General features: G+C 41.9%; 1 protein-coding gene across 8 annotated transcripts in view; it reads right to left on the minus strand.

The window, feature by feature from the left end:
- epb41l2 (erythrocyte membrane protein band 4.1 like 2) overlaps window positions 1-24,543 on the minus strand; it is a 54,452-nt gene extending 29,909 nt beyond the window's left edge. For 3 of the 8 annotated variants that reach the window (XM_046059849.1, XM_046059851.1, XM_046059848.1), the window contains exons 1-4: window positions 24,368-24,542; window positions 6,523-6,746; window positions 6,232-6,417; window positions 3,445-3,696 (exon numbers count right to left, since the gene is read on the minus strand). In XM_046059849.1, coding sequence (XP_045915805.1) covers window positions 3,445-3,696; window positions 6,232-6,417; window positions 6,523-6,732 — 648 coding nt within the window. In that variant the 5' untranslated portion in view covers window positions 6,733-6,746; window positions 24,368-24,542. Of the gene's footprint in view, window positions 1-3,444; window positions 3,697-6,231; window positions 6,418-6,522; window positions 6,747-24,367 lie in introns of all 8 variants that reach the window. The other 5 variants (XM_046059855.1, XM_046059854.1, XM_046059853.1 and 2 more) reach the window with 2 other exon arrangements.
- Window positions 24,544-25,592: the final 1,049 nt, after the last annotated feature.

Here is a 25,592-nt window from a genome sequence, read left to right on the forward strand (position 1 = left end):
GTTTGTCAAGCTTCTAATTGTCATTTTAAATTAAATATGATTGCAAAAATATATGAGTACCCTGTGAAATTTAAGAGATATTATAAAGATTATAAAGTCTCTGTTCCATCCTCTCTATCAATGCATCTCTGTTTCATCTGTTTTATCTACATCTGTTCCATTATTCTCTTGCTCTTCCATCTGTCTCTGGGCAACACATTCCTTCATAGGGCCTGATGGGAGCCTTAGCCATAAAATCCTCCACACTCAACTATGACAATGACATTTAGCACATATCCATGCTTGCGTGCACGCACACAAAAACGCGACGGCGCCCTTTGGACAGACAGAAGGTCAGACAGAGGGTGGAAACGATGAGAAAGAATGAAATTATTAAATAAAATTAGTTTCTTTTCTGTGAGTCAGTGCAGTCTCAGTCTAATGCACCAAATGACAGTGGCATTGCGCAGACAGACTCGCAGACAGGGCAGGGAGGGAACGTGGTGAAAGTGGAAGGAAAGAGGATGAAAGAGTGCATTTTTCTTCTGGTCCTGGGACAGCTGAAAACATCTGCGGTATTTTCCTATACTTGGGTCAAACACATGCGCTGCATACACGCGCTCACAGTGTAGTTGCATTCTGAACGCCCAAAGAATGTGAGAATGTGACCTTTTACGGTTTCTGTGTCTGTGCCCGCGTGCCTGCATGCAAGGCACTACCTAAGATTAATTTGTCGGCTGCAGGCTGTTTCAGGACTTACTTTATCCACAAATTTCTGTATGTCTGTCACACACAGTTATGCGATAGACATTATGATGGGTCAGGCCATGGACTATTTACATAGTGCCAACTGTTGATCAAGGGCAATATACAAGAAAATGGCTTTTAAATACATTTTGCAGCTTGGATCCCCAGCAACCAAAAATGACTGTAAAAGCTGAGTGACCTTAAATCCCTACATCACCAAGCATCAAACTGTTGTAATTGTAAGATTCAACTAAATGAAGTCATATAAATACAATCATGGGGAAGAATGAAACCATAACCATCATATAAAAAATAGAGAGGTAAAGTGTGTGTCTGTATCTATGTTATCTGTGTAAACAGGAGGCAGTAAATGCACTGCTCTATGTGTCAAACCCAAAGCAACTGTGTCTGATATTTGTAAATACTACTCGACTCATGTCTGACTGAAGCCTAATGAATTCTATGAAACAGTTCTTAAACCGTGTGACACTAAAATCCTGCTGAAACCAATACTAATGAAATTCTTAGAAACAGCATTAAGACCATGTGACACTAAGACTCTCGTTTGAAACCCACTATTAAAGAGAGTCAGAGAAGGTCTGGACACTACACTAAGGCACTACAGCTATAAAATATGCATTAAGTTATTACACTGGAATAAATGTGATGCCATCGTTCAGAAATAGGACAGGAGGATGACAAAAGAATGGACATGGAGTTAGAGTAGACACTGGTATAAGTGTGTGTGTGTGTGTGTGTGCGTGTGTGTGTTGAAGGTCTGCTGGGCAAAACAAAAATTTAATCTCTGGAATGCATTGTGCATCTCTCCCTCTCACAACCTAACTATGCTAGTGTGTGGAGGGAGGGATTGATGCATATGTGTGTGACTCTGGGCGTGTGTGTGTGTGTGTGTGTGTGTATGCACAATGTGACAATAGCAGTTAGTGGCAGTATCAGCGTTTTTTGTTGCAAGACAAAGCAGCTACTGTTCAAACGACGGTAGACACTCACAGGCACGCCGATGGGCGTTGGCATACTGTAGATAAAGGTTCACTGCGGTAAAGTGAAATCCCCAGACCAAATGGGAAAATCTAGACGTGGAAAACGCTCAATATTCTGTTGAGGAGCCCTTGAACCAGGCACTTAACTGTTAACAGATCCAGTGGACCTGCACGATATTCTGGGCAGCTTCCCACTGAATTTGAGTGAGTGTGGGAACGTGAGGAGGGGTATTGCTAAAAAAGCGCATGCAGCTTGGGAAACACAAGTTTCTAATCATGAGCTATGGTAATAATGAGAAAAACACATCATCTGATAAATAGCAACAGCGGAGAGACATTAATGGTCAAATTGTTTATACTTCTCTCACATTAAATTACTAATTTCTAGTAAAGTAAATCCCAAATCATTCTCGCTTACTTTTTTAGGGACCTCATAAATCACAAACGTATGACTAGAGAAACAGTTTAAATCGGTATTGCTGATAAATTGTTAAAGCAGAGCCTGTGAGACCAGCATGAATGACGTGATGTTGAGAGTACATGTGTGGTATGTTGGAGTGTTTGAAGAGGGGTCTAGGGCACATGCTTGTTAGGGAGCAGCAGATGCAGAAAACTAATCTGGTGGGACCCCCATAATCTGCCAGGTTTGTGTGTGTGTGTGTGTGTGTTTTCTGATCACCAGACAAGCCCCTGTAGCATGCTCTGCTTTGCACTGCATTTATCCCCTAAGCCACGCCCGAACAATGAGAGCAGGCGCTTCTGCCATAACTGCACTTTGAGTCAGAAAGCAATAGCTCAGTCACACAAACAGACTCATTTGTTCCTCTATCCCTGTGAGGACATCTCATTGACATAACGCCTTCTCTAGACCCATAACCTAACCTTAACCATCACAACAACATGTCTACCCCATGTAACACAATTGTAGCCTGAACCCTAAAACCACATATTAACCCTACCCATGTAGAGACCCATGAGTCCCCATGGGTTAGTGTGCTTTCAGGTCCCCACCGGGATATAAAAACATGAACCCCACACACACACACTAACACACAAGAGACGTACACACATCAGATCTGATCCTATTAGCGATTACATCATTGACACACTGGCACTCACGTGTGGCCTACTTGACTAGCAAATATAAGATGTGTCAATCCTCTCCGTCAGTAGCGAGTTGAAACCTCCCACTTTCAAAAAGACTTGTTGATCCTCCCATTAACATGTATGTTGCATGTCAGTGTCTAATGACTAAAGTGGTCTCATCAAATACAGGAATGCTGATAGTTAATGGGATGGTTTTATCTTGACACCATGGCACTTTCCCAGGAAAACATTAAAGTGGAAAGCTCCAAACGTTCCCCATTTTCTATTGCATTCTGTAATTATGCACATGACAGAACCTTGGTATGATCCTGTGTGATAAATAGAGAACTACCCTCTATCCACTTCTTTTTCTTATTTAAATAGATGTGAAGGGAATGAGGGCTGCTTTAAAACTTTGCAACAGCATGACAGAATATGGGGGGTGTTAACAAACAGTAAGACGAAATAATGCATCCAAGACCTTTTTCAGGAATTTAATTTAAATAACATCATTTGAGACATTTAAAACCTTAGGATCTGCAGAGATTCACACATTACTCGTTGGCCCCCCTCCCTGCTCCATGCCTACGTTCACGTTCTACATTGCATCCGTCTTTGTCAAAATGCTTACCTCCACCTCACAGGTGAAGTCGGTCCCGTCCAGGAGTGTCACGCGACACATAATCAGCTTCATCTTGGTCTTCCTCACCAAGCGAAGAGGAGACTGGAAAATGGAGGTCTGGGCTTCCCCTCCCTCCTCTTCACCTTTCCCCTCTCCTTCCTGCTCCTTCTTTTGCTCCTCTGACCCTTCTCCCTCTGTTGCCACCTCAGCCTCCCCAGGGCTTTTCTCAGGGCTCTCCTCCGCCTTCTCTTCCTTGGCGGGCTGACGGAGATTGTGAGGTGCCGGGGGGAGAGAGAGAAAAAAGGTGTGTCAAACCACAGTTAACGCACACGGCTCCCCCTCTGTGGTAATAAAAACATGCGATCTTCTTAAAAAAGTAATCATTTGTTTACTAGCATGATGGAAATCACCTAAAATCTGACTTGTCCAACTAAAGTGGGAACACTGCTTTCGTTTTATCACTCTGCTTTTAAAATTCCCCTTCTAGTCTGAATTTGATCTTAGAAACTGCAGGCGTTTCTTTTGGCCTGATTACTGAAATGTTGATGTCACTGGGTGGGCCTGGGTGGCTAAATGTGATCACTGGATGGAAAGGTTTATGTGTGTGCATGTGTTTGAGGGGGAATGGCTTTGTGTATGTGTGAGTGTCAGTCTCTCTCTCTCTCTCTCTCTCTCTCTCGGCTGAGCTGCAGTTTTAAACAGCCTGCGTGTATTGCTGTAATTTGTCAGTGTACCTTTCCATTGTTTAAGCATTGTGAAAAATATTATCTATCTATCTATCTATCTATCTATCTATCTAGTAACTGAATGAAGTCTGTGTCCACAAAAATATGTGGCTGACTGACAAAGGAGGATATTTGTTTAGGCAAAATACTTTCCACCCAGGTTACTGTTGGAGGGCAAGTTCACAGTACAGTATTTTCACTGGCAGCCATGCTCCTACTCACATGGTTATGTTAATGGGATAGTCATTTTGGGAAATTAACTCCTCAACCTTTCTTATCTAGAATTAGATGAGAGGGTTGATACCACATTTGTGTTTGCTGGACTAGGCAAGGAGAAGTCACTTCCTAGAGTCATCGCTGCCTGGCAACCTCACGGCTACAAAAAGAATCCAAGAAGAGACTGCGCACAGCCAAGAAGCAGTCCAGCACTAACCCCCTTTTAAAACCACAACTTACAATGCAAATAAATGTAAATAAATGAGCTTTGGAGGTGCAGGTAGCTGGATTTTGTTACATCTGGACAGATCCACGGCTTGCTGTTTCCCCCTACTTCCAGATTTGATGCTACACTAAGCTAGCCGGTAGCTTAATTTCTAGCAGACAGACAAGTCATATCAATCTTCTCATCGAACTCTCAGCGAAAAAGCACATAAAAAGGTACATTCCAAAAATGTTGACCTGCTGCTTTATTATTTGAGTATTGTGAGGTAGTGGATGCCTTAGGTCAAAAGGTTCATAAACCCTGGTACGCGGGCCCAGATCATTTTCTACTGGGCCACAAGAAATCCATATGATTCAAAAATAAAAGCTGTACAGTCCATTGTACCATTTATACTGATGTATCCAGGCCGTTATCACCACCTTTAAGTATTTCGCATACTATCTGTCACTATCTGCATTAGGGCTGGGGCGATTCGTCGACGTAATCGATTGCGTCGATTACGTAAATATGTCGACGCGCATTACGTGCGGCGACGCGCCGCTGCATCCGGTGTGGGATTATCCCGGACAAGCTCCAGCTACAAGACCGCACCTTCGACCGCCAAGTATTTCAGACAGACACTCAACAACGTGGTGCTCCGTGAGCTCTCTGAACTGGAAACAGCTTCACTGCAGCACAACTGCTGTCCACGAATAGTGAAGCAGCACGAACACGTGAAACAAAAGTATCCCGCAGCACTTTGTCTAGACAGCAGCACTGCAAATCGTGTTTACTTTCTGTCGCCACACAAGCACAGCACATTATCAGCACGAGGACACGTAGTATTTCTTCATTGCCTTCATGTTAAAAGTAATTTCTGCCCCGCTGCTATCATGGTAACGTAACGTTACACCGCGAGTCATGTAACGATCGGCTGTTTCATATTTTCTGTTTATTTAACGGCCACGTATGAGCGAACAGCTGAATCTGATTACAGACTATCTGTGACTGTCTGTACAGTCTGTGAGTCCTTTCAGGTGTTCACTGATGCAGAAATACATTTTATTATCATACTGCATTACTTAATATTGAAATGAATCCATGTCAGAAACATTTAAAGTTTTAAGTAAAGTAGCCTAATTAATGTCTCTTATTGTTATTATCACAACACATCAGTGACGTGGAAATTTGATTCATTTTAAGATTTGCTGCTATTGTCATTATTCTAATGTGCTTCATCAGGATGATTGAATAAAATATAAATTTACTGATTAGACATGTTTTTGATATTTATTTTGGATAAATTGGTATGTTAATCGAGTAATAGGCAACTTTTCTTTCTTTAGAATAAACAAGATTAGTCATTAGATTAATCGACTAATCAAAAAAATAATCGTTAGATTAATTGACTTGAAAATAATAATAATGTACAGCCCTAATCTGCATATTTTCTAGTAAATGCAGTAAATGAAATTTAGTCTCAGTTTAGTTTTTATGCTTGCACACTCTCTATCATACAAACACTTGCATCATTTTTGAACCTGCATGTGAATCCGCAAGCAGACTAATCGAAGACCTTGTGTCTACTTTATCTTTCAGCATGTGCACTGATGGGGTGTGCAGAGAAATGACGCTACGTGCGAGCAATACCTCAGTCTCTGCACTGGCGTTTGAATGAGATTCTGCTTCTTTTTCCTTCACTTGCTCAGACGTTACTGCCTCCTTTTCTTCCACTTCCTCAGCGTGACCGTTCACTTCTGGGGCAGGCCCTTCCTCTTCCTGGGTCACCTTGCTAACGGCTTCCTCTGTGGGCGGGGGCTCCTTGGTCGGGGAGGTCTTCATGGGTCAGGGGGGAGGGGACATTAAATACCCCATCAAACAGTTATGATTGGAACATAAAACGACTGCTGTTTAATAACTTATCTATAACAAGAATTTTACCTGACTCTGAGACTTCTGCTTCCTAAGCCATGTTGGCAGGTATCGAGATATTCCTTTCCCCTCTTTCTCCTTCTCTTTTTCCTTCTCCTCTCCCTCAGTGTTCGCTACTTCCTGGGTTTCCTCCGAAGCCTTCTCCGATTGGTCCGGCTGAGCAGCAGACTCCTCGGCTTTCTCCTTCACCTCTGTCTCAGAGCCCACTTCCGTTGTCATGGTGACAGGTCAACCTGCAGAGAGAGAAAAGGAAAGCCACGCTGGAATCAATTTCAATTTGATGTATTTGACATAAATATACAGTGATAAAATATTTTTATTATTATGAATATGATACACAGATTTTATTTCATTGGGTCCCCTTAACAGAAATGCCTAAATAAAACAAGGGGTATTCATTTAGTTTTGGCTGCTGGTGAAAAATCTGACTGCCCATGTGTTTGGCAGGAATGTAAATTTTTCATGGCACGCAACTTGGATTTTAGTCTGGAGTATCTTTTATAAATGAGCTGCATGGTGCCATGGTGTTTTCCCTGAGAGGGATCAATGTTTCCCTTTACAATGATACAGAATAATCAAAGACAAATATCTCTAAGCTATGAGGCACTTCAGTCATGCCATGTACAGAATCCAACCAAAATTAAATCTATTAGGGTTATATAAGTCAGCTGATTCTGGCCCTTTGGCTCACAGCTGTTAGCATATAAGCTCACAGCCACTTGGATGGGAGTCTCTTTTACACAAGTACACAAAAACACAAGAGTTGAGGAAGTCATTATGTCACGCAACGAGTTTCATCTGGGTCAACAGCTGGTTACAAGGAGGTGCGCACAGAGGGAGTGAAAGAGGGGGAATTACTCAAGTCTTAATATCTGAGTCATTGGTTTTACTCTGCAGCTGTGGTCAACACACACACACACACACACACACACACACACACTCTTCAACCCAAATATCTTTGGCAGTGCTGTCCACACACACCCTATCACAGCAACAGACAGTTATTCAGCATGGCACTAATTTGTTGATAACACCAGATGACCATGACATTGCTCTCGGGGGAAAGTAGAGGTCAGAATGTGCAAACCTACCCAACTAAAGGGTGTCTACCTGTACACACAGTCTGCTTTGGTCTAGTGTTTGTGTGTTTTTGAGTGTCTGTACACAAGCAGCTTCAGGCGGAGGGGTTAAGCATGGTTCATACACTATCAAGTCAATGTCATTCACTACGTCTCTCTGGCCCTCTCCCTCCGATTCCCTTATTCATTACGTCATCTTCATTTTACTTTTTGACCATCTTACCTATTCTGACTTTCTCTTTTCTGCTCTGCCACCTTCAATAAGAGAAGACACACACACACACGTCCACAGTGCAGCAGTGGAGTAAAAATAGAACAGGTCTCCTTATGCATGATTGGCTAATGAGGTAGGGAGGGGAGGAGGCGAGATGGATAGAGAGAGATGTTTATGTAGGTGTGTGCAAATGTCAGACAGGCAAAATAACACCGCATGTGCAGATAAGGAGAAAAAAGACTAGCTAAGGCTATATCTCATAAAGCGTGAATCTCAGTGACATTCTACAACAAACACCACTCAGCCCCACGCCCATTGGTTCCTATTAAAGATGTAAATTGTTCAATTAGGTCACAAATACATTTTTTAGCCGTGCAACTGGCACTGCTGTAGGGATGGCAATGTCAAGATGTCAGTCAGAGGATCATTCAGTCTGGCAGATTGAGCCGTACTTTGTGTGTAGTGCAAATTTTAGTACGCTAATACACTAAACTTGGGATGCCATTTCGATGTAATGTGGAGCAGCTTCTATTTAACTCACCACGTATCAGTTTAAGTCAATAAATAGAAGTTTATTGTCACCAAACTTTTGTTACAACATTGGGGGAAAGTTATTTCAGCTCCTCACTGAAAATAACATACGTGGTTAGTGTCATTAGACAGACCTGTGTTAGCTGGAGCAGGGTGCGGTCAGTGTACAATGTAAAGCTATCAACAACATGTATATAAGGCCAGTCTCTGCTAAATGAGTCGATGCTGAACCACTGTGGCACCGACCAAATCGTCGCTGTGTACCATGCATGCATGATGACATTACTCTAGGTTTTATATCTGCTAGGAAGGGGGACTTTGTGAAATGTTTGAAGTGTACAGGCTACCGTCTGTGCAGGGGATCCAAAGTCATTTTAAATCAACTTGTTCATAAACATATTTTTGTCCCTGCATAATGGATTTAGTCCGTGCCCAATTTGCTCCTTCATTCATCCAACGCTTAAAGCAGAGCCATCAAAACAAGTCTGTTACTACCTACTTACGGCAGTTCCCACTCCTCTGAGACACTGTTTCTCAGTTTGTGTGTGTGTGTGTGTGTGTGTGTGTGTGTGTGTGTGTGTGTGTGTGTGTGTGTGTGTGTGTTGGCATCAGAATGCAGCTTTTTGCAAGATGTTCGTCACGGCCACTTAGGCCTGCTTTAAACTGACCCTGTCTCTCTCTACAACTGTTTAACACCGGGAACCTTGTTCGACCTCTCTCACAACTTTCTAACCCAGTCTCTCTCTCTCCATCTTTTTCTCTTCCTATCTTTCTCTTCTACTCTCCAGCCCAGTGTGCTTCTTTTTCACTAAATCTCTGCACCCATCTCTCTCCTCTCTCCATCGCTTTCTTCCGGGCCCCCTTTTCAATCCCCTCCAATCGTCCACTCACATTATCTCCCCCTAAACCCCTCCTCTTTCTCTCTTCTTCCCACACTCCATATAAACAATAGCAGTTTTTATTGAAGCTTCTCTTCATACATACGCAGTACACACTGAATAGTTTATTGCAGTAAAACCATCTGTACAGCATTTAATGTAAGTCAGTATTAGGAAGCTGGCATTCATCACGGTGCAGTATAATTGTATATGACTGAGCTGTGACAGCAGTTTCATATGAATGGGGTCAAACGTGGGTTAAACACGCTTTTTGCAGACCTGCGTCATAAACTCATCTCCTGTACGAGAGGAGATGCTATGTGCTTTGTCCTTTCATCAAGAAAGTACTTCTTCACACAGACTTTGTCTAGAGGCAAGAGCTGTACAACTTTTTATTTCACTGTCAATTAGCAGCGTTCAAGTAACCCAGTTGTTCAGATAGGCAAAAAGAAACGCCTGCGGTTACGTGACCGACACAAACTCCGACAAACAGCCAGCCTTGTCAGTAGACTTATACGAGGCATTTCTGTTTGTGCAAGTACTTGTGAGAGGGATGAGGAGAGATGGGGAAAGGGGGGGGTTCAACAACACTCCGTTTCTCTCCAACATCCACTTAGCATATCTCAACTTATTTCCTCATCTTATCGTTATCTATAAGCTTAATATTTGCTGGATACTTAGCATACTTATTAGCAGCTTATCAATATTTATCTTAGTTTTAATACATTTTTTAAATCTTATTATTTGCAAGACTTAATCAGATCAGAATATATATTATAAGATAGGATATATTTCTTGACACAAATTCCACTTCTTGAGAGTTTTCAATGAACAGCTGTTGCACATGACTGTCACAGCATATACAGGGATTTACAATGACGCTAAATGGACCCTTTAACCTTAGAAAACAGCTCCTTCATGCTTTACTGCTGTTTTGTTTTTTTAAATGAATAGTTGAAACAACTGATGGACACAACTAATGGTCTTACCTATCTCTGCTTCTGTTGCTCTTTTTCTCCTGTAACTCCTTTCCTTCTGTTTCTTCTCTTTTAACTTCTTCTCACCTCTTTCTTTTTGCCTATACCTTTCCGTTAGTTTTCCTCTCCTTCACTTTTGTTCAAATGCCTGCCCTATAAACCGCTGTTGCCGTTTTCTCTCCTCCATCCTCTCTCTCTCTCCCTCGGAGACCTGCACCTGCTTCCCTCGAGACTATCGCTCGGAGAAACAGGGGCAGAAAATGAGAGAGAGAGAGAGAGAGAGAGAGAGAGAGAGAGAGAGAGAGAGAGAGAGAGAGAGAGAGAGAGAGAGAGAGAGAGAGAGAGAGAGAGAGAGAACAGGAAGGTTGGGCGGGGGTGGAGATGGTGCAGGAGTGTGTGAGACAGAGAGAGAGAGAGAGAGAGAGCGCGAGAGAGAGAAGTAGGGTGCTGGAGGAAGAGATGGCGAGAGGTAAACAATGGATGGATGAAGGAGAAAGGAGAGAGAAAGAGAACTGATGGAAACTACCAAGGACAATCAGAGAAGATCTACGACACTGAGCTCCGTCCACAAGATATTTCTATTTTGGCTAAAAATCCCAGTGGTGAGAGCAGTGCTGACTTTTATATACACTTTTACTAGACTAATTATAATTATACTAATAATAATAATATAAATTTTTCCCCACCAAGCCAATAAACGATAATTGCCTACTTCTCATGGCCGATACCCAATAACTTCTTCACATTTTGGTAAATTAAAACTAAGTAATAACCTGTGATGTTCACACAACTGCTGGTAAGAAAGGCTAATATGGCATGTAGAGCAAGATATGGAATTTAATATTTCATATCTCTGACCTAACCAAATCTAACGGACATCACTTTTGTTAACACAATAACAACAAACGACAGTTTTGACTAAATATTTTTTTAAATAAAGTATGGCTTTCCTAGGACATAATGCCTATGTTTTTGCATAGGAATTCAAAATAAATCAAATGGACCTACATAAGATGTTAAATCATATATATGACATTGTGAGTTTGACAACAGCAGCTATGCATGGTAAAGCATTGTTTAATTCTTATTGACTAAATTATCAGCCAAAATTTAAATTTTCTGATATGAAACATGCCCAATATCAGCAGATAATTATCGTGCATCCCTAACTTTAACCTATGTTTATTTCCTCATTTAGAGTGTTGCTGTTTTTACCCCTTACAGTCACAAAAAATCCTACTGCAGCACAAGTTGCACAAATACAAACACTACGGCTCTTCCACTTAAAACTTTACTGCTGTCTGCCTGGGTTTTAGTCGCTATAGCAACAACAACTTCCTGACCTGGCCTGTGGCCCAAGAGATAAAAGTTTATGAGAGACAGACACGGGAGTGAGTGCAAAAAGTCAAGAAAGAAAGAGAAAAGGCTGAGTTAATTTTCTGGCTTCAGTGGTTTTTCACATTTACTATCTGATGAAGCAGATAGGAAGACTCTCAGGCTAATAAAATGTTTTTTTAAAAAACACCCACCCAACTCTAAGGGGCAGAATGGGGGCAGAGAGGGGAGGAACATCGACATTCATGGACTACAAACAATAAATCCCCATGGAGACAAGAGATTACCACAGCAAAAATACAGATTAGTGGACGAGCGCAGAAGTGACAATGGAGATTATTACCGTGCATAAACCCATTTCAAACCGCATCTGATTTACAGCAGATATTACATGCTGGACCTACAGAACTGCAAGAGCTACTTTCCCCTCCCCCCTCCTCCTTGTTGATGCCCTACACCCACTATAAAAGGGGTGCTTGGGGTGTTTACAGCCATTAATGATACTTACAATACTTTACGAATTTTCTGTCACTCCAGACACTGTGTTAGCTGCAGTTGGTTCACTTGTTGAGCCATTTCATTATCACGGTGAATTTCAAAATACACAATTCACAACCTTGTTTAGATTCTGGCTCTGGTCCAGTAAAGGTGTCATTTCCAACCCGAGTCCAAACTATAATAAAAGGCTCTGATTGGCTTGGTTGTTTTTCCAAATGAGGAAATGGTCAGTAATGAGCGCAACACAAACCTCTGTGTGTGTGTGTGTGTGTGTGTGTGTGTGTGTGTGTGTGTGTGTGTGTGTGTGTGTGTGTGTGTGTGTGTGTGTGTGTAAGTAGTAACAGGTGTGCGTTTGTACACGTGTGCATGGGTGGTGTGCAGTTTGTTTAGCGATCACAACCAGCTGGTTTCAACCTCATGTCTCAGACACACACACATACACACCCACAGACACACTTACACTCCACCGCCCTCACTGATAATGTACTGTAATTATATAATTTCTTAATACCTCCAACACACAAACAGGACCTAGCTTTCGTTTCAATTCAGCATGGTTATGTTGATTGAATGTTCCAATATTATAAGTTATTACAATTCATCTCGAGGGGAACATGAATCTGTGTGCCAAACGTCGAAACGAAATATGATGATGATGGAGATATGATGGTATATACCATGCAACAGTAGAAATGTGTCCACCAATAGAGATTTGGCAATACAGTTTCTACCGCGGGAGCTATCCCTAGTCTCTGCTATACTGTATATTCGGGGCAGGCTATGTAACCAATCAGGGCTGGAATCTCACTTGATCTCGCAAATCCAGCTGCCTCACGAGGTAACATGATTTGGGCTGCAGGACTGCTTACCACAGACAGACAGAGCATAACAAAAGTCATCACACTTGATTGTCTGGAAACCATGTGTGTTTGTAGAAAATAATATGCCTATCCATCAAGTCGATGTTGAGATAATTTACCGGAAAAAGGAAAATTTTGGCCTGCTGGTGGTGCTTAATTAAATGGTTGCTGAAATATTTCGGTCAAGACCAAAGTGGTGGACCAACACACCGACCAACCAACCCCCAAAACGGCAAACTGCATTGAACCTGAATCACAGTTTTTAACCAACTATAACAGTACTTCAGAAGTGTAGACTACCCATAAAACTTGGTTGAAAGAGATGCAAAACAACCATTTTCTCCCTAAAGCTGCACTGTCTGTTGTCAGCGTGGATATCATTCATTGGTGTCACTTGCTTGAATACTAGTTTTTAAGAATCACTTAAAAACTAGTATTCAAGCAAGATACACAGAGCAACTTTTTGAGCAATATTGCTGGGTAATCTTGCTGGTGGCAAGTCCGACTATGTTTTGAACGGATAGTGGTGGGAAGGGACAGTGGGGAGGGGGGTTATTACGGTAGTAACCTTTACTCATTACCATTGACAGCAACATTGCCCAGCACCATTGCTATAAAAGTTGCTCTGTGTATCATCAGCTTCCCAGTGTTTCATTTGAGCAACTAAGGTTGTTTCTGACAGCTGCTGTACACAGAGTGCAACGAGTTCCAACAAACCAAGGATTGGAAGGCAACTGACCATCACACAGTTGAGACTAATGAATTAAAAATCCAACGCAGCAGATCGCACTGGGACATTCCAAATGCTGATCACTGATGCAACAAGCAACCAGCTTTTCAAACTATTCCCCCACAGTAGAACCATGCTCAGGACTGTTTTCTTAATCCCACTCCCGCTGGATTTCTGAGCATTACTGCCCGCTCTCACAATGTGTGTGTCCCAGACAAACCGCTCCCACTCGCAGAAAAGTTTAAACCACCTACTCCAGAAGATTTGTGTTGGGTCCCGCTGGATCCCAAACCCAATACGGTCCTGTAATGGCCACCTGTCGGTCATAACACTTTGATTTGATTTTTGTAGATCATTTGGCTAAAAGATTGGTCACTATGAGCCACCGTACCTTTTATTTGTATTGGCATTGGCCATGAACTTGCTTGGATTCAGTCTAGTTCACAGTCATGTAAGAGGACATGCTTAATGTCCAATCTTTTCACATGGTGTTTATTTAAAAAAAACAAAAAAGTTACTTCAAGACAGCATGATCACTGGCACGCAAAGGAACTCATTTCCAAAATTTTTCATTCTGCAGTTTATTTTTGGAACGCCCGCTCCCACATGCAGCAAAGTTTAAACCGCTCGCTCCCCCAAGATTTGTGTCGGATCCCGATGCAGCCCAACAGCTGACAGTTACTGAGCCCCAGTTTGGTTTTGAAATAACCGCACACTATACACTCAGTGCAGAATCCTAATCTGTGCTGTTCTCTTGTACGATCTGTCACGCAATGACACATGCTATACACACACACACACACACACACACTCTAAAACATATGTACACACTCAGTCACGATACACACGCACGGTTTGTCATACACACACACACACACACTGCTGGTGTGAAAATTCAGAACATGTCTGTCCCTTTACACTGCACTCTGACCCTCAAACCGAGGATTACACAAAGGATAATCCCTGTGTATGTTTGTGTGCCTGTCTGCCTGTCTCTCCATCCATCCCTTCATCTTACTCTCTGTCTCTTCTACTCCCAGCTAGACCTGATATCAACATTTCCCTGCCCTTTAAAGAACACATGCATTGATCCTAATGCTCCCTTAGTGTCTCATTGGTGCCTTCAGTTTGAGCTTAGCAAATCATTGGTCAGCTCATAGGGTGTCCTTAAATGACCAACACTATGTCATTACTTTCGTTACTGTATTATTATTGTCAGCTCTTAAGTGCTATTGTTGCCTGTGAAACTATATGGCAGTAAAACCACTGAGTTGTACTACCAAGACTCTCTCCCTCTCCCTCTCTCTCTCTCTCTCTCTCTCTCTGCAGGTTCTCCACCATTCAAAATGTATTAGGATGGATGCTGTGAATTACTACACTGTTTCACCATTTTGCTAATGCTTTTTTTGCAAAGTAGAGACAGTATTCTGTTATCTTCTTGCATTTTTGGTAAGATATGTGTGAAATATACACACGATATGGAACAAACAAATGGCAGTTTAAGACAAGAAATGTATTAGCAACTACTAACCTAAAAATGATAGAAATAAAATCTAACTATATTTTATTTGCTAGCATTAGTCCCTCTCTCTCTTTTTCTGTGTGTTAGAGAATAATGGGTCAGCTCATAACTACTATTGTTAGCTGCTAAACTCCCCTATTCAGCGATTAAAGCAGTCAGGCGCAGGTGCCCCGTCTGTGTGAATGTGTGTGTGTGTGAGAGAGAGAAACAAAGAGTGAAAGTATGGGTGGGTCACACGAGTGCACATAAGAGGAAATACAGTTTACCGTGCGTGTGCATGTGCGCGTGCGCGAGAGAGAGAGAGAGAGAGAGAGAGAGAGAGAGAGAGAGAGAGAGAGAGAGAAGACTGGCAGGGAGTGAGGAAGAAAGCATTAGCTGGGAAGAGAGCAAGAGTGGGTGAGTGAAAGAAAAAGAAAGACAGTGAAACTTGTGGTGACGACGCACAGCTCAATGTAGTCTCTCGCAAGCGGCAGTGGGTGTGGTGTTACTATGGCAATGCACATCCCATAGAGGGTGGTAGCAACAGGTGCTTTGGCAAAACAAATGACTTCACGGGCATTGAGCCTCACTAAAACAGCTGCATAGTGCGGCAAGCTGATGCACATGAAGTGAATAACATCCTGATCCTCTGGTACTGCGAAGACCAACAATAGTGTTCAACGCACGCTAACTTTCTCATCATGAGAGCAAGTTGGCCTAATCACCATTATCCAACGTAATATCACCAATAGGACAAGACAAACTGATTTCAAGGCTGTGAATATGAAAAGACACATGGAAGCCGCTTCACAAAATATAATGCATAACAAAGCGTAACAAAGCTTGGTCAGTAGAACTTGTCCTGCAATGATGCAATAGTGAGAATGTAAAGCCGACTCACACTCACTCTCACCCACACACACACGCACTCACTCACAGCTGTATGCCATTAATTTCCTAACCACTAACCCTAACCCCTACCTCTAAAATTAGACATTCCCCTTGTGAGCACCGTAAGATGTCCTCATTTTTAATCATCCTGTTTTCTCCATTACTGCGAGGACATGTTGCCTCTACGGTCACGTTCACACATCATTATGCAAAACATGATTCACAGAACGGGCATCAAGTCAATGATGCGACGAGACAGATTATTTATGCGCCTAGAATCAGTTGATCCCAGACGAGTGACCTCTGACCCCTAACCAGGAAGCAGGAAGTATGGCAAAGGGGGCAACTTCAAAACCCTTCTCCGGTTTCACTCTGTTAATCCCTTCATTTTCATCTTCGATTCTCATTTTTAGTCACACATGTATCAAGTTTCTTTGTCTCTTTGTCTGTCTCTCTCATTGGGAACTCGTCAACATAAAAAAAATAACAAAAACAGGAAATGACCAGAAGGCTAAACATCCGTAAAACCATGTTTGTGTATCTCTCTCTGAACGTTCGTGTTCTCCTGCTGATCAGAAGGAAAACTCACACATCCTTTTGGGTTTTCCCCACACAAAGGCTTTACCGTGGCATGCCTAACAAGCGCACATAAAGCCAGACTCCCGCCCCCCAAGTTAGCTTCTGTTCAACTAACTTCTGTAACTTAATAGGTACTCTCGTAGTGGGTTTCTTCCTTCAGTCTGTGTGAAAGGCTGAAACCTGTTCCTGGGATTGTCAGTCCACATTCTAAAGCTAAAAAGGACAACTACTACTGGTCATGTAAAATATATCTATTGGATATTCTACACAGATGTCCAACATTGTTTCCCATTAATTAACGAGACCATGGCTGCCCGCCAGTCTCAAAATTAAACAAAAATATTTTTACACATCTCATAATTACATTCCAGACCTCTAACCCTGTGTTTTGAGCAGACGCTACTGTAAGCTCGCACACTTTGGCATTCGACTCGCGCCGCGCCTAAATTTGGAGTGCACACGTATTCAAGCCTTTATGGTAAGTGAAACGTCCCAGAGTGAGCTGACAGGCAGATTAGCAACTTTATCCTGTCAGTTTCTTTTTTTACAAAGAGAAGTGTTGCAGTATGAGAGTCATACCTGAAGAGAGGCTGTGAAGTCTTCATGTTACGCCATACGAGAACCACATACAACATTATTTATCAAACATTGTCTGACTTGATGAATTTAGCGCGAGGATACACAACGTCCAGTTTTCAAACTAAAGCGTCTATACAGCATGGAAATAAGATTAATTGGATTATATTCACAGTGTCCATTAAAAGTAGAAAAACAACAACAACGTGTTAGGGAATTTAATTTTCTATTCTTTCATTTAGGTTTTTTTGGAAAAACATTAAATAAATTTGTTGACTTTTGTTGCGTTTCATCACCATTTATAGCTCTACAATGGGTTTATGATCAAATAGTTTATCAGAGCACAACACTGTTTACAAGCATACAAAGTTCTTCATAGATAGCCTCTTAATTTTGCACCAAATTATTGCATTTAACTTTAAAATGTACAAATTTTTCTTCCGAGGGGGGGAGCCCCCGAGAGGGTCTGAGGCCCACCCACCATAGTCTCTTAAAATCCTGTGGGAAACACTGTCCAACATCCCCCTGGATCTCCCTTTGTCTCAGCCCACCCCCTGCCCATGTATATTTTTGGCCTGCAGAAGAGACTGTCCATTGACCTTGCTGCCTGAATCTCCACCTCTCTCACACACACAATTTTTTTTACACTCTTTCCAAAATGTTTGACAAACTTCAGAGCTTGTCAAAGGATACTTATGAGAACAAGTTAGCGGGTCTGCACTCCCTCACAACCTTCTTGCCCCAGACACTCCTCTCACTTCCTTTTCCTCCCCTCATCCTGTCCTCTTTATCGTTCCACCATGGTATCCCACCTCCTTCTGCCCCCCCCCTCTTTTCTCTTCACAAGCCCTTCCCTGACTTTTTTGACAGCTGGAGCGGATGAAGAGTCAACACGTGATGATTGAAGTAAATGAATGAATGGGTAAATGAATTAATTGATGAATGAATCCATCCCATCCATCAGTGAAAGAATGAATGACCATGATATTTTAATTTAATGGTCAGTTGATCGACTGGAAATTAATCAACAAGACGGCATTTTGATATGGGAATATTTGTTTAATGCAAAAATACCAAACATGCGCAGATGTTATGCCTTTTCATGTCATTATCTAACTATCGATGGGCTTCGGACTGTTGTTTAAACAGCTAAACTAGCTATTGAAATATTTGAGTTTGGGTTACGGGAATTTATAATTGGAATTTGTCACTATTTTCTGCCATTTTATGGACAAAATTAATTATTAAGGAGGTGGTATTATGCTCATTTTCAGGTTCAAAATTTTGGTTTAATTTTCAAAAAACACCATATTTTTCTCTGCACATTGCTGCAGCTCCTCTTTTCACCCTATGTGTTGTACGCTCCGCTCTTGAGCTACAGAGTGATGCATCTTACTTGTACAAAATCTTTGTTGGGAGTTGCACATGCGCAGTTCCAAGGTAAGGACTACTAGCCAATCAGAAGCAGAATAGTGCGGGTCGTAAGAAACAAGGTAGTGTGATCCAAATCAAAGCCGCTTCAGACTGCGACCGTAACCTAGCAGATGGTATAAGTTACTCACAACATCATTGTTCCACATCTTACCATAAACCACTACAAAAATCAGCTAAATTTTCCATAAAAATTGGCCAAACAATTTGAACGTTTGCTCAGTAGCTTTCACATAAGGTGTAACGTTAGCATTATAGTTATAATTTTAGCTGTGTTAGCCAACGTTTACAACAACTCCGCACTTGAACAGTCTGTGAAGTTACATTACAGTGTTTATTTTAAATATAATTCACAACCAATAAAGCATACTTACAGGTTGTGATTGTGAATTTCCAGCCCCAAACAGAGTCGGAGTTGCATCGTCTTTTAGGACTAAACGTTGAACTGTTGCCGGTGTTCTGACGATCTATCCTTGCCAAAAAATGCTACCATAGCGCAAATCAATAGACTCGACTCTACTCAGCCCTGCACCGTTTTCCACTGCAGACAGTACCCAGAGATAGTACGTAGCTTGTCGTCACAGCGACGCCACACACAACTGCCGCGACACACCAGCTCTTCAAATATATCTACGGTTAAAACGTTTCAACATTCCTCAGAATGTAAAGACAGATAAGCGGTATGAAAACCTTCCAGCTGTGTTTTCCTCTGCCGTTGTTGCTGCAGCGGTCTGTGTGACGGCGGGAGCAGAGGGCTCTGTGAGCGGGCGGCTGGCCGGCCTCACACGCTTCTCCCGTGGGTTGGCGCAGGCTTCCCCCGCAGCCACTTGCAGAGCTCCTCAACTCCGAAAATATTCAAGCACATTTTTGTTCCGCCATCACTTCTCGTAAAGCTGTCAATATTCAAAATCTACACAGCTGATTTCTCACCTTGCGTTTTCATTGTGACGTCACAAGTAAAGGAAGTGAAGGGCTGGACTACAAACAAGCTGTTTTCAAGCGGTTCAGAGGAGTGTTTCTGTGGGAGATGGGAGCCGAGACTGGTCGAAACTGATTATCAACCCAAATAATCCTGTAGTGTGAGGGGTTTACCGACATAATCTCAAGGTCGCTGACAGGATCAGAGGCTCGCCGATTTCAAATTGTAAATTTAGCATTTTAAAATCAGGGAGCCTCCAAATCAGAAGCTCGCAACAGCCAATGAGAGCAAGATTCTTCTTTTTTTGTGCAAAACACAACTAGCTGACGATGACAGTCTGCCTCGTTGTTTATGTCTGAAGTCACGTTTTATCACACGAGATTCTGTGAGACCCCAAGTCACCAGAATCGCCACTCTGAAATCATTTAGTAAAAACGCTGTGTGTGGTTCTGCATCTTGACTGAATTGTGTGGTGTGTGGGTTCTTTTAAGATTAAAATTTTTTGTCGTTATGCCTGTGGTATCCTCCAGTGTGCACCAGGCATAAGATGTGGCTTTTAAAAGATGAAGGCTCCGTCCTGCCATGCTCTGCTCTGCTTCTCTCTGTGAGAATGAGACCCTATGCTGATTAATCTGTTTTTAACTATGTTTGGGCCCCTGCCAAAGCCACGGGCCCACGCGCTCGCTCTGGTTTTTCTTCTATGATTTCTTTCAGAGCTGGACACTTGCTGGGTAAGGCAGTTTACCCCCTTGTTCTCCCTCTCTGATGTCAAGCATTCCCCTACAACACAAAGATTTTCTATTCTCCTCTAATAGACCCCTCTTATTTCACAAAAAAAAAAAAAAAAATATGACTCCACTAATCTCCACAATTCAAACACAAAGTCAAGCTCTAATCTATTTAACTCTATTAAGCTTGTTGGTCCAACACACTTAAGATAACATCAACGCTTAACTTAAAGGCTATTACAGTTCTCTCAGCACTCACACTTTGGCATTTAGCTGACCCTCTCACCCAGACAAACTAGCCCACCTCCCTTCTCCCGTTCTGTCCTCTCCGTCACACACGTCCTCTACATCTCTGTCCCCCTTTCACTCTCCCTCACCTCGCCCTCTCAACCCTCCCTCCTTCCCCTCACTGTCTCTGTAGCCGTAATAAGCTGAACATTGCATTACAGTTTCCATTCATGCGTGCCTCTCTGATCTTCTCTGTGTGAATACGAGTCCTGCTGTGCCCGCTGGCCGAGCTCGAGGCTAATACTCGGGGGTCACGGCTGACTGCTACACTGGAGAATATGTCCCACCTTAGTTAATTGTTGTGACTATCCCTGTGCCACTACAAATGACGGAGGAGATGAAAGCCTTCAATTGTGAGTTTGGACTTACAGTATTAAACCACTTTCACAGACTAGAAGACAACGATTAAACATGCTTATCCCATGTAACCAACTGGAAATCTTGGCATTTTGGTTTTTAGTTGATTACTATTCAGAAAAATGTTCTCTCTCCAAAAAACACAGTCTTTATGAGACATTCTATTCGATGTGGGACAGTAGGGCTATCTATGTGTGCCTGAGCTGATGTGACGTGTTTTGCTCCTCGTTGAACCGAATGGGTCAGGATGAAAACACACACACAAATACACACACACAGAGTAGTTCCCATAGCCCTTCCGAATGGTTAAGCAATATCTCTCGTGCTCTCTCTCTCTCTCCATGTCTGTCTGTTGCTCTCACTCAATCGCTCTTCCCCTCTGCTAGCTTTTTGTCTCTCCATCTCTACTTTCATATTTTCCTTTTTGTCTCCCTGCGTCCCCCAACTTGCCTTTCCATCCCTCTCAAGGTGAGAGAGAGAGAAAAAAGTACAGTATGTGAGTCTCTACTCTAAACTAATGCAGCAGTGACAACACATCAAAAACGGTTATGTAGTTAGAAAATATGAAAGAAGCATGGTTCAGTTTTACTGACCCCCTTAAGAGAAAGTGAAAAATTAAGTCTTTTTTAGCCACGGTGCAAGCAAGACTTTTTATTTCTACCGCTCTGACACCCATGTTTTGTGAAAATACTTTAAGTAACATGTCATAAAGTACACAGATCCCCTAAAAAAGAGTTTTTTGCCTGACAACGGCAATATTGAGAGGAAAAAAAGGAAATCATGCACTCATTCTAGCTAACCCCGAGTTAGTTCCAGCTACCTTTAATGAGCAGATTCTCCCACCAGAACAACCAATTAAGGCTTCTCTCATTAGTGGGTTTGACAGAGCCGCCACTGTTCTACACATCCTGAGAGTCTGAGAATGGCCCCGATGATTATGGATTAACTATACACACAGAGAGGGGCCTGACAGGAAAAGCACACGAGAGACACAGACATGCTCACTGCTAGATTTCCCTTACAGCTCAGCAAACCAAGAGTCCATCCTGCTTACACTGATTTTATGTTGAGCAAAAATGCATGAATGCATGAAAAATGAAAATTCTGTTTCTATCTATCACAAAAGCTTTCCTCTATATTGATATGGGTTTTAGTGATGCAAAACAATAGCACACAACAGCACTGCACAAAGTAATACCTTTAAGAAGCATGTGATGTTCAAAAGCTGCTAGGACAATGTAGAAAGAGGTGTTAAAATGAACACATCAACTCATTTTGGGTCCTTAGTTCTGTGTTGTTGTTGTACTGGGTTATTTGTCTCCACTTCAAAAGTGATCAATGGGAACACATTTGTAATGCCAAATGTCCCAAGTAAATATAGACTGTAATCTCAGAAAGCCTGTTTAATATATGCGTATGTCAGTGATTAATAAATCATAAAGAATTTAAAGAAAATGAAACAGAAGTCTCCATTAAAAAAAAAAAAAAAAGATTGGTCTGAAACACATTCTGTCGTTAACGTACTGTGGCTGGACGGCTGATAACTCTGTTATGTAATTTGTTCAGTTCCAAATGGTTTCCACACAGCTCTTAGAGATGTTCAGGTGGTACCAGGTTTGTGCAAAAAGATTCCGTTTCCAAACAAACAGAGATTTGGGTTAACATGGAAAACGTGTATCATTGTACATGGAAAACAGTCCATTGCACTTGTTACAATGCTATACAATAAAGCACGAATAGACATAAAGCATGAATAGACATATTGAAGTTCATATTGCACACCATTGCATAACTGCCCATGACATTGTCCCTGCACTAATATCCTCCATTTCTATCTAACCTACTTTTCTTTCCCTTAAAAGGAGAAGGCAATATGCACCAAAGCTGAGTTGTGCTGATTAAAGTGATGAGTAGACACAGGCTGACTAATTATATTGTGGATTATATTAGGGTTTTGCTACTAATAATCACCCTTAAAACTCACTCTAACCATCTGCCTGTGTTGTTCTCAGCCATGGTAATGCTGCAGCCCACATTAAACACTGAATTATTGCAAAAGGCACCTTTCAGATAGTTAGTGATGAAGCCAGGTATGTCAGATGCAAAAAGAGACAAATTGACTGTGGCAGAATACAGACATTGATTTAATTTATCTAAATTAAATTAGGTTGATGTAGGGCTAATAGATATTTGCAAATGACTTTTTACACATCAGCACAATCTCAGCTCAGCCCAGTCTGTCGGTCAGTTTGCCGGCCTGCCTGCCTATCTGTGAACTAGTGGAGCCAAAGCCATCTGTCAAACAAAGTATGACTTCCATGGCTCTGCCTGGGAAACACACATTCATGTTAAGTACTAGACAAAACTGAAACTAAATCCTAATTTCATTGCTCAAAGTCAACCATTAAATGCAGAAATGTGCCATGCATGGTATGGTTAACAGCATATTCTAGTTACATGATCAATTTAGAGTTTAAACGACAGTAAAATCATTTGAGCCATTCATAAAGTAAGAAATGTAACTTTAGAATATGTGCTGATTACAACCTGATAATTGAAAGAAGTGAATAGCCTATCTTTTCTGAATGATATTCAGACTAAAATCTATTTTGCAACATCTGTTTTGGCTCTGATAAATTGATATGGGCGACGTCCCCATTCTTTTAAACGATCAATAACCGACTAATTGCTAATGGATACTCCACAATACTGCCTCTGCCCCACAAACGTCAACCAAATGAGACTGCATTTCCAAAACATCCTTGTAAACCTGCATAAAACCAGATGAAAGAGCGGACAATGTGCTGCTTGTCTACACGGGAACCGACACACGAATATCATCGCTAACGTTACACGGCTTCAAGTGAAATGTTGTTATCAACAAGGTGATGCATTCAAGCACCCACCTACTACATGGTGGTACGCTTGAGTCGTCTTTAAACGTAACGATGAACGTTAGCATAATTTGAAGAACCAACCGCCAACGTTAACTTGACTCACCGTTAACGTAGCGGTAGAATTCACCTACACCAGGAAATACAACCGCCAACAGTAACGTAACGGGGTCTGTTCAATTACAAAATGACTTTTAAACATGTCCGGTACGCTGGTTTTAACGTTACCTACGCTAAGTGTTTCTACGTCCAACATAACCGAGCGAGATAACGTTACAGCAGGACATGAAAGTAGTTTAGGTGATGATAACAGGGATAATGTGGAACAAGGTAGGCGCCATGAAGCGCCTTCCATCGAAGGCATGACTGTAACTCCTAATAACGGATTTAAAGCGTGCTCTTTGCTTGGCCATTTCAGAAACCTGCTCCTGGTGGTTAATGTGGTCGTTAGTGCAGGTTCAGTAATGTATATATTTACCGCAGCAAAATCGACAACAGAAAACGCCAAATAACCGAAAAGCATTGAACCAACCGCAGTCGCCAATGAATAAATTATGTGATTTAAAGGGTGGTCAAATTTAACGTTACCTGTTGTAATTTCCAACGATGCGTGTGGAGAACTTTTCCAAACGTGGCCGCTCACTCTGTTCTCCTCCAAAAAAATAACGTACGTCCCACTATCTCAGCCTCCAAAAATCTCCACTCCAGTCCACACCGAAAATCTGGCCAGGGCTCAGGGAAGAAGTGTCCATCATCATCAACACCCGCCCCATACAGTGAAAAACATCTTTTAGCGGTCTCCCATTGGCTCAGAGGGGCTACTGTATTAGATCTTGAGATGTGATTGGTCGGTCGCGCTGTCCATTTGCGCTTGGGGACGTTCGATGCGGATGTGGCAGTGCCAGTGTGGCGAGGCAGCGCCCTCTAGAGGACCAATAGGATCACTGCACTACGTTGATGACGTAGTTCACAGTTTTTCTGTTTGTCCATCTGAGGTGCATGTTACATTTTTATAATTTAAAGATACGCATTTTTTAAGGTGGATACAGATACTGCCCTTTGTTCTCTCCGTGTCTGCGTGGGTTTTCTCTAGGTGCTCCGGCTTCCTCCCACCATCCAAAGACATGCGGACTAGGTTAATTGGTGACCCTAAATTGTCCTTAGGCCTGAGTGGTTGTTTGTCTATGTGTGGCCCTGACATGGACTGGTGATCTGTCCAGGGTGCACCCCACCTTTTGCCCGATGTAAGCTGGGATTGGCTCCAGCCCTCCGTGACCCTGTACCTCAGTATTTCTAAAATTCTGGCAATGGGCTGACAATTTTGTTTTTTTTTCATTTATATTTTATTTGTATTAATTATTGATAGAAGTTAATGAATCTCATCTGTTTTTGTTTGTTTTGGTATTCAGAAAGTCACAGTATTAAAGGATTTTAATTTCTGAGCGCTGATGGAAAAATGTATAATGTATAAATGTATAAAATAAAAAACTCTTTGGTTATATTTAATTTTGTGTTTAAATTTTTTGGTAATGACAGACACATTCATTGAGTATTTCATTATGTTGATTACTTCTTCCCCATTCAGTTATTCTTTCTCTTCTCAACATATTCTTACCCTCACTCACACACAAAGGACAGGCTGGTCATTGCATAACATAAGGCATGGCTACAGTAACTGCATACACACGCGCCTCACATATATACCTACACTCACACCCAGATTAAGCTCAAGTAATTGGCTTATAGTGTAATGCAGCGTGGAGATTTGACTACAAAAGAGGAGGCGTAACAACCACATAAGAACAGCATCTAT

The sequence above is a fragment of the Micropterus dolomieu genome, linkage group LG10 (genome assembly GCF_021292245.1).
Source record: "Micropterus dolomieu isolate WLL.071019.BEF.003 ecotype Adirondacks linkage group LG10, ASM2129224v1, whole genome shotgun sequence".
In the NCBI taxonomy this organism is placed as follows: domain Eukaryota; kingdom Metazoa; phylum Chordata; class Actinopteri; order Centrarchiformes; family Centrarchidae; genus Micropterus; species Micropterus dolomieu.